The 15,819-nt window shown below is 43.3% G+C and overlaps 2 protein-coding genes across 2 annotated transcripts in view; both read left to right on the forward strand.

The window, feature by feature from the left end:
* Positions 1–15,819, forward strand: part of LOC141410430 (uncharacterized) — a 589,957-nt gene that overhangs the window by 278,556 nt on the left and 295,582 nt on the right. The window contains 2 exon segments of the mRNA XM_074058543.1: positions 11,342–11,789; positions 12,036–12,173. Of these exon segments, the coding sequence (XP_073914644.1) occupies positions 11,342–11,789; positions 12,036–12,173 (586 nt within the window).
* Positions 7,360–11,094, forward strand: LOC109703154 (zinc finger protein 587B-like). The gene is made up of 3 exons (XM_074058610.1): positions 7,360–7,392; positions 9,486–9,612; positions 10,814–11,094. Exons 1-3 carry the CDS (start codon positions 7,360–7,362, stop codon positions 11,092–11,094), a joined length of 441 nt encoding a protein of 146 aa, XP_073914711.1.

Consider the following 15,819-nt stretch of genomic DNA (forward strand, 5'->3'; position numbering starts at 1 on the left):
CGATGTTATGGTTTTTATGCTTGCCCTGGCCACAAAAAGAACAAGGACTGTGGGGGGATACAATACTCCTTCTGTAAGTCATGGGCATGTGTCACATCCAACGATGGTGAATGGAAGTGGGGTATATCAAAACCGGACCTAGTCAAATTTGCCTTTGTAAATGGGGTACCCTGGGGGCTAGAATTCTGTCACCCACCCATGAATGCCAGCCCACAGATACAGATAGAATCAAGGTCACCTCCACTGACAGTGGCAAAGAGGACACCCCCGGGTGGATACAAGGCAAGGTGTGAGGACTTGTGTTTTATGAATATGGTGGACATTCTGGCTGGACTGTAGTAATCAGATTAAAAGTTGAGCCCATGGGGCCACCATCCAAAATGGTAGGCCCCAACAAAGTACTCAAGCCACCCTATGTAGAGCCACCTCTCCGACCTCGCACAACCCCAGTCCCTACCCGGCCTCACACAAAGGCTAGTATTAAAACTCCAGGACCATTAGGCACCGGCCCTCCCTTGGTGAAGCCCAGTCTCATGACTGGGTCCACAGACCCCCTCTGGAATTTGGTAAATGCTGCATTCTTAACATTGAACCACACCAACCCTAATATGACTATCTCCTGCTGGCTGTGCTATGATGTGAGGCCCCCATTCTATGAGGCAATAGGGCTAAATGTCACCTACAATACCTCGACGAGTGAAAACCCCACTCAATGTTCCTGGGGAGACCGTAAGAGACATCTGACCATACAACAAGTGAGCAGCCAAGGAACCTGCTTAGGGAAGGTGCAGGTGGGAAAACAGGACCTATGTGCTGTTGTAGAAAACAACCCCACCGGGGGAGATGGTATTAAGTGGGTAATTCCAAAAGGCAATGGATGGTGGATATGCTCACAGTCCGGGCTCACCCCTTGCCTATCAACTAATGTGTTTAACGGCTCTAAAGAATTCTGTGTCCTAGTGGCTGTGCTGCCCCACATCATCTTTCATTCTGAGGAGAGCCTATATTCATACTGGAATACAGGAACAGGTGAGAGAAAGAATAGAGAGCCTATTTCTGCATTAACCATTGCTAGCCTACTTAGCCTAAGGGTGGCTGGGGCAGGAACTGGCATAGCCTCCCTGGCTACTCAACATAAAGGGATGTCCTCACTGCGCGCAGCCATAGATGAGGATATAGAGAGGATAGAAGCCTCCATTAGTCACCTAGAAAAATCCCTTACTTCCCTATCTGAGGTAGTGCTTCAGAACCGATGGGGCCTAGACTTATTGTTCCTTCAGCAGGGGGGAATATGTGCCGCCTTAGGGGAAGAATGTTGTTTTTATGCTGACCATTCAGGGGTAGTTAGGGAGTCTATGTCTAAAGTGAGGGAAGGACTGGCAAAAAGGAAACGGGAAAGGGAAGCCCAAGAAAATTGGTTTGAAGCTTGGTTCAATAGGTCCCCCTGGTTCACTACTTTGGTCTCTACCCTGGTGGGCCCTCTGGTCATACTAATGCTTATCTTAACCTTTGGTCCTTGTAGTCTGAATAAGCTAGTGACCTTCCTGAAAGATCAAATTAGTATAGTCCAACTAATGGTCCTGAGGCAGCAATATGAACAGTTATCTAGCCCTGAGGATGTTTACGCTCATCGCCCAGATAAGCATGATTCTTCATTATGAACAACTAAAGGGGGGAATGTTAGGGTACAAATGTTAGGGTACCTTTGAGGCTTGCAGCCCACTCAGCCTGAAACCGGCCATGGCTAACATGACCCAAGCCACCACTTACTGGAACTAAGGGAGGTGGGATGGTTTCTGGGAACAGGGACTATTTCTGGTTAATCTTGCTAGAATGGTATGTGAGTCAATGAGTTAAGACACCTGGTGTTTACCAAATTCCTGATAAATAATCTTCAAGTAATCTTGCCCCACCACCAGGATGTGGGTGATATCAGAAATATGTGACCCCGGGGACCATAAAAATTGCTGTGTGACCGTGACTAATGTCTAAAAAATATAAAAGCAGCCTGAACTTTGTATTCGGGGTCCTTGTTGAAACCCGCTGCATCGGGCAGATACCCGGACCCCAGCTGGCTGGAAATAAACCTCGCTTTGTGACTTACATTATTGTGAGTGTCTTTTGTTCCTCTGAGAGGTGGTCAACTTCGGACCCCAATACTGGCAATCTCCGGGGATGAGAATCCCAAAGCACGCTGAGCAGGGGTAGGTTGAGTTTTTAAAACCAAAGTAGAGGCAGGAACGAAGGTGGGAGGACTGGGAATGCAGCATGTTTCAAGGTTGCCCATGTGGGCTGGGCAGTGCAGAATGTTCCCAGGCTTGTCTGTATGGGCTGGGCAGTATGAAATGTTTCAAAACTTGTGATCCGTGACCCTCACGAGAATTTCAGAACAAGGACAGAAGGCAGTTTCTTACACATACTCCACCTTTGAACACTGAAGCCATTGCCACTCCCTTATAACATTTGTTCCATCAGTCTTTTCAAGGTTGATGTCAGATTCCAAAAAGATTTTTAATATATATTAGAACATTAAGTACAAGATCCTAAATGAATGAAGGAGTTGCTCCATAAATTGGACAAAATAAGGTGTAAGAGATGGTTTTGTGAGACCCACAGTCTACTTCAAGATGACTCAACCTCCCTAACCTTCCATGGTGGCCCATTCTGGAATATTTTTTCTATTGCCCACACAGACTGACAACCTGACTCCAAAGCTTCGGAGTGCATGCATTTGAATTGCGTAATGTAATATTTATTTTCTGGGGATAAGTGTGAACGCATTTTGTGCCTGGGTGACTTTATGGAATATGTTCAGAATTTTTTAGACTATGGAGGCATGATCACTATCAGGATTTGAAATAATAGGTTTCCTAACCTTTGAGTAGCCCATTTCAGATAGCACTGACAAAAATCTGACTTTCGCGCCCTTAATAAGGAGCAACGCCCTCCTCTGCCCTTGGCCCTTGACCCTTGGCCTTATCTCGTGCTGTCTGCAGCACTCACTGCTCGCAGAGGTCCTTGGGAACCACATTACCCACAACACTCTGCGTCTGATGGCGTCGCCCTACGAGCACGTAACGTGAGGGCGGGGCTTCCGGCGTCCTCGTGGCGGTCATTTTGGCTTCTCTAGAATGTGCTGGCAGACACAACTATAAGCAACTTATCTTTGACAAAGGAGCTAAAAATATACTATGGAGAAATCCATCCAGCCTCTTCAACAAAAACTGCTGGGAAAACTGGTTAGCAGTCTGCAAAACACTGAAACTAGATCCATGTATATCACCCTATACCAAGATTAACTCAAAATGGATCAAGGATCTTAATATCAGACCACAAACTCTTTTTTTTTTTTTCATTTTTCTTTTATTATTCATATGTGCATACAAGGCTTGGTTTATTTCTCCCCCCTGCCCCCACCCCCTCCCTTACCACCCACTCCACCCCCTCCCGCTCCCCCCCTCAATACCCAGCAGAAACTATTTTGCCCTTATCTCTAATTTTGTTGTAGAGAGAGTATAAGCAATAATAGGAAGGAACAAGGGGTTTTGCTGGTTGAGATAAGGATAGCTATACAGGGCATTGACTCACATTGATTTCCTGTGCGTAGGTATTACCTTCTAGGTTAATTCTTTTTAATCTAACCTTTTCTCTAGTTCCTGGTCCCCTCTTCCTATTGGCCTCAGTTGCTTTAAGGTATCTGCTTTAGTTTCTCTGCATTAAGGGCAACAAATGCTAGCTAGTTTTTTAGGTGTCTTACCTATCCTCACCCCTCCCTTGTGTGCTCTCGCTTTTATCATGTGCTCAAAGTCCAATCCCCTTGTTGTGTTTGCCCTTGATCTAATGTCCACATATGAGGGAGAACATACGATTTTTGGTCTTTTGAGCCAGGCTAACCTCACTCAGAATGATGTTCTCCAATTCCATCCATTTACCAGCGAATGATAACATTTCGTTCTTGTTCATGGCTGCATAAAATTCCATTGTGTATAGATACCACATTTTCTTAATCCATTCGTCAGTGCTGGGGCATCTTGGCTGTTTCCATAACTTGGCTATTGTGAATAGTGCCGCAATAAACATGGATGTGCAGGTGCCTCTGGAGTAACAGTCTTTTGGGTATATCCCCAAGAGTGGTATTGCTGGATCAAATGGTAGATCGATGTCCAGCTTTTTAAGTAGCCTCCAAATTTTTTTTCCAGTGTGGTTGTACTAGTCTACATTCCCACCAACAGTGTAAGAGGGTTCCTTTTTCCCCGCATCCTCGCCAACACCTGTTGTTGGTGGTGTTGCTGATGATGGCTATTCTAACAGGGGTGAGGTGGAATCTTAGTGTGGTTTTAATTTCCATTTCCTTTATTGCTAGAGATGGTGAGCATTTTTTCATGTGTTTTCTGGCCATTTGAATTTCTTCTTTTGAGAAAGTTCTGTTTAGTTCACCTGCCCATTTCTTTATTGGTTCATTAGTTTTGGGAGAATTTAGTTTTTTAAGTTCTCTGTATATTCTGGTTATCAGTCCTTTGTCTGATGTATAGTTGGCAAATATTTTCTCCCACTCTGTAGGTGTTCTCTTCAGTTTAGAGACCATTTCTTTTGATGAACAGAAGCTTTTTAGTTTTATGAGGTCCCATTTATCTATGCTATCTCTTAGTTGCTGTGCTGCTGGGGTTTCATTGAGAAAGTTCTTACCTATACCTACTAACTCCAGAGTATTTCCTACTCTTTCTTGTATCAACTTAAGAGTTTGGGGTCTGATATTAAGATCCTTGATCCATTTTGAGTTAATCTTGGTATAGGGTGATATACATGGATCTAGTTTCAGTTTTTTGCAGACTGCTAACCAGTTTTCCCAGCAGTTTTTGTTGAAGAGGCTGCTATTTCTCCATCGTATATTTTTAGCTCCTTTGTCAAAGATAAGTTGCTTATAGTTGTGTGGCTTCATATCTGGATCCTCTATTCTGTTCCACTGGTTTCATGCCTGTTTTTGTGCCAGTACCATGCTGTTTTTATTATTATTGCTTTGTAATATAGTTTGAAGTCAGGTATTGTGATACCTCCTGCATTGTTCTTTTGACTGAGTATTGCCTTGGCTATTCGTGGCTTCCTGTGTTTCCATATAAATTTAACAGTAGATTTTTCAATCTCTTTGATGAATGTCATTGGAATTTTGATGGGAATTGCATTAAACATGTAGATTACTTTTGGGAGTATAGACATTTTTACTATGTTGATTCTACCAATCCATGAGCATGGGAGATCTCTCCACTTTCTATAGTCTTCCTCAATCTCTTTCTTCAGAAGTGTATAGTTTTCCTTGTAGAGGTCTTTCACATCTTTTGTTAGGTTTACACCTAGGTATTTGATTTTTTTTGAGGCTATTGTAAATGGAATTGTTTTCATACATTCTTTTTCCGTTTGCTCATTGTTAGTGTATAGAAATGCTAATGATTTTTCTATGTTGATTTTATATCCTGCTACCTTGCTATAGCTATTGATGATGTCTAGAAGCTTCTGAGTAGAGTTTTTTGGGTCTTTAAGGTATAGGATCATGTCGTCTGCAAATAGGGATATTTTGACAGTTTCTTTACCTATTTGTATTCCTTTTATTCCTTCTTCTTGCCTAATTGCTCTGGCTAGGAATTCCAGTACTATGTTGAATAGGAGTGGAGATAGTGGGCATCCTTGTCTGGTTCCTGATTTTAGAGGGAATGGTTTTAATTTTTCTCCGTTAAGTATAATGCTGGCTGTAGGTTTGTCATATATAGCTTTTATAATGTTGAGGAACTTTCCTTCTATTCCTAGTTCAGACCACAAACTCTTAAGTTGATACAAGAAAGAGTAGGAAATACTCTGGAGTTAGTAGGTATAGGTAAGAACTTTCTCAATGAAACCCCAGCAGCACAGCAAACAAGAGATAGCATAGATAAATGGGACCTCATAAAACTAAAAAGCTTCTGTTCATCAAAAGAAATGGTCTCTAAACTGAAGAGAACACCCACAGAGTGGGAGAAAATATTTGCCAACTATACATCAGACAAAGGACTGATAACCAGAATATATAGGGAACTTAAAATCTAAATTCTCCCAAAACTAATGAACCAATAAAGAAATGGGCAAGTGAACTAAACAGAACTTTCTCAAAAGAAGAAATTCAAATGGCCAAAAAACACATGAAAAAATGCTCACCATCTCTAGCAATAAAGGAAATGCAAATTAAAGCCACACTAAGATTCCACCTCACTCCTTTTAGAATAGCCATCATCAGCAACACCACCAACAACAGGTGTTGGCGAGGATGCGGGGAAAAAGGAACCCTCTTACACTGTTGGTGGGAATGTAGACTAGTACAACCACTCTGGAAAAAAATTTGGAGGCTACTTAAAAAGCTGGACATCGATCTACCATTTGATCCAGCAATACCACTCTTGGGGATATTCCCGAAAGACTGTTACTCCGGAGGCACCTGCACATCCATGTTTATTGCAGCACTATTCACAATAGCCAAGTTATGGAAACAGCCAAGATGCCCCACCACCGATGAATGGTTTAAGAAAATGTGGTATCTATACACAATGGAATTTTATGCAGCCATGAAGAAGAACGAAATGTTATCATTCGCTGGTAAATGGATGGAATTGGAGAACATCATTCTGCGTGAGGTTAGCCTGGCCCAAAAGACCAAAAATCGTATGTTCTCCCTCATATGTGGACATTAGATCAAGGGCAAACACAACAAGGGGATTGGACTTTGAGCACATGATAAAAGCGAGAGCACACAAGGGAGGGGTGAGGATAGGTAAGACACCTAAAAAACTAGCTAGCATTTGTTGCCCTTAACGCAGAGAAACTAAAACAGATACCTTAAAGCAACTGAGGCCAATAGGAAAAGGGGACCAGGAACTAGAGAAAAGGTTAGATCAAAAAGAATTAACCTAGAAGGTAATACCTACGCACAGGAAATCAATGTGAGTCAATGCCCTGTATAGCTATCCTTATCTCAACCAGCAAAAAACCTTGTTCCTTCCTATTATTGCTTATACTCTCTCTACAACAAAATTAGAAATAAGGGCAAAATAGTTTCTGCTGGGTATTGGGGAGGGAGAGGGAGGGAGGAGTGTGGGTGGTAAGGGAGGGGGTGGGGGCAGGGGGGAGAAATGAACCAAGCCTTGTATGCACATATGAATAATAAAAGAAAAATGAAAAAAAAAAAGAATATGCTGGCAGATATTGAGGGTGTGGAATGTTGTGACGTGAGACCCAAAGGGTGGAGAACAGCCATTGTTCCCACCGCACAGAGGCGGCGCTACGCCCCGATTAGAGACCGGGTGTCCTATCCTAGTCCCGCTGGATTCACAGAGTCCAATGGCGGTGGCCGTGCTGAGGCACTCGGCTCAGGTAATCGCTGCCGTGACCTCCGGGCCACACCAGCATCCTAGAGCCCAGACAGTTCTGCTCGCCCTCCTGCAGCCAGGGCCCAGGAAAATAGGGTGCCTGTGGGTGGAGCCCCCATTTCTGACATCTGTGTGCTGAGATGTGGGAGCTGAGCCTGGGGACTCGGAGTCCCGGGGTCCACCTATTGTCTGAAAAAAATAAAAGAGTGTGGAGTCACTCCTGGAATTGTAGGCTGAGTGTGTTAACCTAGAAGCCATGGAGACTTTTGAACAAAGAACGGCACCATTTATATTAGGGTTATTACAAAGACAAGTTGAAGGAAGAACAGTGGTGGGAGTGGTATGGACTTTGAGTCACTGGGAGATTAATCTTTTTCCAGAGTCCCACAGCTGGTAAAAGGTGTCATTGAGCATTGAAGTACAGCATTTAAACAGTCAGCTGGAGATTACCTGGCCCCAGGACCAGGCAGAGTCACAGTGAGGCATGAATTCATTGAGCCCCACCATAGACACATTCTTTTAAGGCCTGCCTCTTCCCAAAGGTTCCCATGGCTTGAGGGGTGGGGAGCAGAGTAGGAACTAGATTTCTTGCTTGCAAATCTGGGTGGTAGTATTAGGCTTCTCAAACTTAGGTGAGGTACTTCAGTTTCATAAAGAGAGAATCCCTTCGAAACAGAGCAGTCTGTCAAGTGGCCAATGCTTTCATGGGAAGGGTGGGCATGAAATGGGTCAGAAGCCATGGAGTAACCTTGAGTAATCCATAGTTGGTGCTATTTTCCACCTTACAGATTCACCAAGAATTTGTGGTGACTTTAGTGGAGCTCAGCAATTCATTCAGCCTGGAGGTTGAGGCCAGGTGCATAGGTGGTCATTTGAGTCTGTGGTCCTTAGGTGGATGATCAGGAGGATTGAGTTTTTCATGGTGGTTAGATGGGCAGAGGAAGGTGGTGAGCAGGAAGGAAACTAACTGCAAATGAGGCACACAAGTGGAGTAAGTTCATGCATATCTAAAGTCACTCATTCTGTGTGGAAAAGTCTGAAGAACAGAGCCAAGCAGGTTTTCATAGAAGGATTTGGGACTGCTACTGTCGTTGGGAGCCATGGGAGTCCTAGGTTAGTATTGGATCCTGTTTGATTTAGCATGTGTCTCTGCATATTGTGTGCCAAGATGTACTGAAAGGCCTGAAACTAAAGCCTATTATTTATACCTTTCATTGATACCTGGTGAAACCAGAAGACCCCAAATACCCTTTATACAAGCACCCCCCCCCACACACACACACACAAACAGTCCCAAGGATCAGGTATCCTAAACAAATAACCCTTTTTTATGAAGGGGAGCAGGTGCAGTTCCTGCTTGTGCATTGGGTTTTAGTTCCCTACCAGCCCCTGGAGTAATTAAGAGAAGCCAGTTGCATCTTCCCACAGGAACCAGAAACCACCTTACCATCTTGATCCTACAAAGCATGCATCTCACAGCCCCTGGTTCTTCACTTTTATCCCCTGTGTGGGTGTGGTTCCTCCTCTCCCCAGTTGTGAATATACATGATTAACAAATTGTTATTGGTCTCATGTGCCTAGGTGTGATGTGTTTGTCCATCCCCATAACTCCAGGGCAGAATCCTGCCCTCACCAGGAGATAAAAGAGTAGACAACTAAAATGTAATATGTGAAAAGGCCAGGAAGATGCTTGTGATGGTTTGAGGGTACAGGCAGCAGTGAGAAGGTGGGGGTGGGCATGAGCCTGTGTGTCAGATGAGAGGGGTGTGCAGACTAAAGAGTGTGTGGTGACCCCAGGTCCCTAGTATTGAGACTTTCTGTGACCTTGGGCATTTGGGAAGGAGGTTGTCTGAAATAAGTGGGTAGCTGCCTCTATGCCAAGCCCACAGATGAGATACCTATCAACTTGCACTTGTTCCTGGTTGCTGAACTCAGTAATTATTAGGCCTATGATGAGACAGTGACACCAATAGCACCAAGTTAAGGAGCTTGGGAGGAGGGTAGACATGGGGAAGGTAGGGAGAGTGGAGCGAGGGATGGATTGTGGGTCCTCAGGAAAGTAACTATTTTTAGTGTCTTCTATCCTCATCCTGGCAGGCCTCTGTGACCTTCGAAGACGTGACTGTGGACTTTTCTTGGGAGGAATGGGATCTCCTTGATGAAGCTCAGAGATGTCTGTACCATGATGTGATGATGGATAACTTGGCACTTATAATTTCTCTGGGTAAGGTCCTCACACCCACTTCTATACCCTGAGGTAGTCTCTGTCCTCCACATCAGGGTCATGGGCTGTACTTCCTTATCAGTTCCCTGGCTACGTGCTGTAGTTGGTAGGGCTGAGGTGTGTGCACTGCCTTCTTTCCTTGAGTGGCCTCAACAGCTACTACTCCCATGCTGGCAGGGGAAGACCCACGAAGCTCACACTCACCCTAATGGAGCCCACCTTGCTTCCTCTCCCCCTGGCCATGTGGCTTTCCCACATCCAAAGCACTGTGTCTCCCATCTACTACTTCCCTCCTCTGGCTAACATTTTCCTCATTCCTGCTTATGCCAAAAACTGTCATCACTTAGAAGGGTACTACTTAGGAAGACCATTGGCTGTTCTTGCAAGATCATCCTCTGAAGTTCTTTTTGTGATAGTTAACTATGGCCTACTGTGTACTGAGTTTTGCCGGGCCAGTGCTGGCCTTGCACCCATCCTGTCTTTCCCTCAGTACCTGCTTCATACAAGTGCAAGGTATTAAGGTGTGATGTGGAGAGTCCTCAGTGGTTCACCGGATAGATCTGAATAAACTCAGACAGACCCTAGTCCTGAGAGTTGGCACCTGGGGAGGGCATGATGGCAGAGCTGGGTTGAAATCATACCAGAAACAGTGACAGTAATAACCATCCCCCTCCTGAATATCTTTCTTTCCCCATTCTGTACAATTAGTCTTCTTGTCCTTCTACTGCTTAATCACTTCTACTCTTACTTTTAGCCTTAAGCTAATCCCCACATCTCTGGGCTCTATGGATCACCGTTTTTTTCACTGCTCCGTCTGCAGGCTCACCAACATTGTTCTCTACTTATTTTTGCACATATTCTTAAACACTAGCTTCTTTGTTGTAGTTGTATTTCCTTGGGCCTAGACACATCCTTCTACACAGCCTTCAGGTGTCACAGCAGACAGGCTCCTACTGAAAGTTGTTTACAAAGGAATAAGTTATAGACCCTGCCTCTCCTCCCTGTGTCATACTCTTATTTTTACTTTTAACTCCCTGAGGCCTTCTCCATTCTGTGACTGTCAGCAGCCTGGTTTCACTGACCAGCCTCATCCATAACAATCGCATGGCCTTGTTCCTGGGCACATCACACATAGGTTTGTGATGGAGCCATCTCCACCCACAGTATCAGCATGCCTGTCACCATTATTTCTTGCTTGTAGGTTGTTGGTGTGGAGCAAAGGATGAGGTGGCAACTTCTGAAGAGAGCATTTCCATAGACAGAATGTCACAAGTCAGGACTTCTGAGTCAGGTCCATCTCCCCGAAAGGCCAACCCCTATGAGATGTGTAGCCCAATCTTAAAAGACATTCTTCACAAGCAGAAAACATATATGTCTTGGGCATGTGAAAAACTGTTCAATTTCAATACAAATCATCAACGCCAAAAGCACACATTGGAGAGAAGCCCTTCAGAAATGATGTGGGAAGAACCTCATGTGTAAAAAACTGCAAATTTCATGAATTGGGAAAGGTTGAAAATGATTTCCTTACCAGCTTGGGATTTCTCCATCAACAGGCCTCCTTTCCTCTTCCTGGAAAAAAGTCAAATAGTGAAACCCAACATTGGACTGCCTCTGTCAGAAGAAAAAGTCATTCTAACTGGGGAGAATACAACACCACCTTCAACCCCAAACACACAAATCATCAGCATCAGAGAGTTCTTGCTAGAGAAAGATGTTACATGTGCAGTGAATGTGGAAAATCCTTTACCCATAGTTCTAGCCTCATTAAACACCAGAGAGTTTACACTGGAGAAAGGCCTTATAAGTGCGGAGAATGTGGCAGGTCCTTTAGCCAAAGCTCCAACCTCTTTCAACATTGAAGGATTCATACTGGAGAAAGGCCTTATGAGTGCAGTGAATGTGGGAAGTCCTTTAGTCAGAGCTATAGCCTCAATAACCACAGGAAGATTCACACTGGAGAAAGGCCTTTTGATTGCACTGAATGTAGGAAACCATTTAGCCAGAAGTCCAATCTCATTCAACATCACAGAGTTCACACTGGAGAAAGGCCTTGTGAGTGCAGCGAATGTGGGAAATCATTTAGCCAGAGTTCTGCACTCCTGCAACACCATAGTGTTCATACTGGAGAAAGGCCTTATGAATGCAGCGAATGTGGGAAATTCTTTACAACTCCAGTCTCTTCAAACACCAGAAAGTTCACACTAGATCAAAGCCTTACCAATGCACTAAATGTAGAAAGTCCTTTAGCCAGAACTGCAGCCTTATTCTACATCTGAGAGTTCACACTGGAGAAAGGCCTTATGAGTGCAGTGAATGTGGGAAATCCTTTAGCCAGAGGTCTGCACTTCTTAAACACCAAAGGGTTCACACTGGAAAAGGCCCTATGAGTGCACTGAATGTGGAAAATCCTTTAGGTGAAGTCCAACTTCACTGACCATCAGAGAGTTCACACTGGAGAAAGGCTTTATGAGTGTCACCAGTGTGGAAAATCTTTTAGCAAAAGTTCTGGCCTCACTCGACACCAGAGAGTTCACACTGCAGTAGGATCTTATAAGTGTGTTGAGTACAAGAAAATGATCAACCAAAGGCCTTTCCCTGGGTACAAAAATGTTCTCTTCAGGAAAACACCTTAGGTGTATTGGGAATGTGAAATTTTCTTGTTCAGTACAACACAGAAGGGAGAGATCTCTTGTGAGGTGCTATTTGCCTGAATTGAACCTAATTCATTCCCACATCTACATAAATTCAGGTGTGTGCTCTTGTAAACCTGCTGAGGCCCTTGCTGAGCTTCCATCATTTCCAGTATTATAGCTGAAGCTGTTTGACCTCTGCCACCTGTCAGGCACCCAGAGTGTGTGTCACTCCCCTCTGTTTGCTTGATAAGCTTCTCTCCCACTTTCAGGTGGGACTCATCAAAAGACTGACCACTTGTCCCTTTTCTCCATCCTTTCTGATGATTTAGGGCATGGATCTGACTCATTTTGGCCCAGAAGAGTTGTTCTGCGTTCTGATGATAAACTGAGAAGATGGACCACGTTTTTCAGGGGTATTGTTGGCCTTACATGACTAGTGATGGAATTTTCCAGCCTTCACCTCACCAGACCAAAAAAGTCTGCCTCATTGCTCTCATTTGTTTGATATTAAACACATTTTTAAGCTACCTTTGGTCTTGGGACTCCTGTTCACTTTAAGAGGGGGTTTGAGAACATTAGGGTTCTATCGTGATGAAAGAAAAAACTTGGGAGCGGCCACCATGTATGTCTCAGCGGGGAAAATTCTGTCAGAAAATAGTTCTTCCTTACAGTTTGGGCCTGACCATAGTCCTATAACCTGAATGTCACAATATTTTATGGCTTATGAACTCGCCCAGAGGTCAGGGGGCAGTTGTCAAAACCTCCAGTACATCTTAGAACAACATGGCACTTGCTGAGCACACTCTTTCTACATTGTGCCTATAGTCTAGCATACTATATAATTTTAGTATTTCTTTTGATCACAGGAAGAATTGCATAATTGCCATGAAAGGAGTCTCTTCCCCTGGTCCTGCAGAATCCATGTGCCCTGCTTATAGGATAGCATCCATGATTATAATATGGGGGGCGGGGAGAGATGCTAATTGTTACAGGAACACTACATTAATAGGTAGTGGGAGAGACTGTAAGGACCTCGTTGAAATGTGCCTCTTTTTAAAAGGCAGAGTGAGGTTGGAGGTGTGGCTGAAGCAGTAGAACGCTGCTTTGCAATCTGAAGTCCCAAGTTTTAAACCCAGTCCATCCCTCCACACACACACACAATGGCATCATCAATGTTCCAGTCACTATGGCTATGAAGGGAGAGCAACATTAAAATTTTTAAACAATTTATCTAGCAAGATAGGAGTTGAGCAGCACTCAGCAGCAAAGAGGTTTTAGCTGCAGTTACAGAAACTAGGACCTCCAGACCTATGTATCACTGTAGATGGGTCCATGTCACACAAAATCATCTGAAGGTCTTGTGGATTACTGTAGACTCAGCTGTTCCCCCTCAAGGTGATTGCAGGGCATATAGGAAAAAGAGAGGAAGGGGATCTTAGTGATGTCAGGGTGGCCTTTTGAGTTATCTAGGATTCCTCTAGACTCAGGTGGATACTCACCTGTATTTGCTCCCTCTGAGGCAAGGTGCTCACCACCACCTCCCTGACATTACCAGAGACATGGAGTCACTATAGGATTGCCAAACTTTGTTTTTGAAGTGGTCATCCCTCTGTACTGTGGGTTCCCTGTCTATGGATTTTATCAACTGCAGATTGAAAATATTCAGAAAAACAAATCTATTGAACACGTACAAAGTTTCTGCCATTACTCCCTAAACAATGCAGTACTAGTACTTAAATAGCATATGCATTGTACTAGATATGTCATCTAGAGGTGATTTAAAGTATACAGGAAGATGCACATAGGTGATCTAAAATAAGAAACGTGAGCATCTGTAGATTTTGGTGTTGGTGGGGGCAGGGAGGGCTGGAGCCAATCCTCCATGAGTGCCCAGGGTCACTTGTATATTGTAAAAGCTTTATTAAGGCATAGTTGACAAGCAATAAATTGAGCATACTAAAGTATACACTTAAACCCATGAAAGCACTATCATTGTGAATATATCCAGTCTGTATTTACATTGTGTCCCTTTAATTTCTTCCTGTTCTCCCCAGCCCTGCAGGCAGCCATTGTTAAACTTTCCTTTACAATCAATTACTGTGTTATTTCCTAGAACTTTATATGATTCAAATAATAAAATGCTTTATACTCAATCCAGGTTCCCTCAGGAGGCACAACTATTTTGATATTCATCAGTGGTCCTTATGTGAGTAGTTCATTCTTTTTATATTGTTGACAAGAAATACTATTCCATGGACATAGCACTATTTGTTTATGCACTCACCTGTAGATAGGTTGAGTCAATTGTAGCTTTTGGCTCCTGCAAATAAACCTGCTGCAGACATTTGCATACTATACTTTATGTGATGTTTTATTTATCTTGTGTTTATACCTGAGTCACAGGTAGGTGACCACATACAATTCTAAGAAATGCCACACTGTGATTTTAAAATGGCATTTTGCAGTGAGCAAAGAAAATGAGTCACCAACTGCAGTAGTGTTCCAGACCTTCCTTTGCGGAGCAGCCTAGCCACCTGGTGCTACCCAGCACTTATTCCAAAAAATAATCCACATGGCTAACCTCACCTCTTCAAGTGTTTGCTCAATGGTCCTCTCTGAAGGAGGCCTCTAAACTTTACTGCACTGTGTAATATTATCTTACATAGTCTACTTCTCAGTCCACTTGTCTTTACATTTTGCTTATAGGCTAGCATGCCATATAACTTAGTATTCTTTCCCATTTTCTGTCTCCTCTGAGTACAATGAAGACTCCCTGAAGGTAGGAGTCATTGTGCCCCAGTGTTTCCCGTAAACCTAAAATAAGTGCCTTTTTAAAGCCAAGTATTTGTTCATGTCTCATTTGTTGAAGCAGTGGATAAACATGACACCTTAGGTTCCTTGTTTTTATTTGGACTTCTCTAAATGTTACTGTTAACTAATCCCTCCATCCTGGTATGGGTCAGTGTTCTCGAGAAGAAAGAAGCCATGTGTAGTGGTGCCCACCTGCTGTAATCCCACAACTTGAGAGGCAGAGGCAGGAAGCATCATGAGTTCCAGGCCTACACAACAAGACTCTGTGTTAAAATACAAAAAAAGAACAGTGATTTTTAAAGAAAAAATGCTTCAGAGAAAGCATTTTTACTTGGTCAGCTTTTATCTCTTTTAGACATTACTGCTAAAATTCCTTCAGGAGCACTGGAGTTTTCCAAAAGCTTATTCTGCCAATATCTTTGAATCACTAATAAACTGTTATCATCAAATTTTACAACTTTTTCTGAGATAATATTGATTCCTTATGTAGAAGTACTGCCGCGGTCAGGAGAAACAATCACTTCCAGCAATCAGATGACCTTGTGAATTTAGGGTACCTTCTGCATCTCTGCCTTTATAAGTTCCCATTGCAGACATGCTTTGTATTTGATTGTTGAAACTTACTCATATCAAGATGGCAATTCCAAAAAATAACCCTATGGGACCATCTTCTTACATTTGTTTCATTATTTTCTTTTTGAGATTGATTTCAGACTTAAAAAGGAATGTATTTCAAAATATTGAATAAAATATATTAACA

The sequence above is a fragment of the Castor canadensis genome, chromosome 16, assembly GCF_047511655.1.
Source record: "Castor canadensis chromosome 16, mCasCan1.hap1v2, whole genome shotgun sequence".
Lineage (NCBI taxonomy): Eukaryota > Metazoa > Chordata > Mammalia > Rodentia > Castoridae > Castor > Castor canadensis.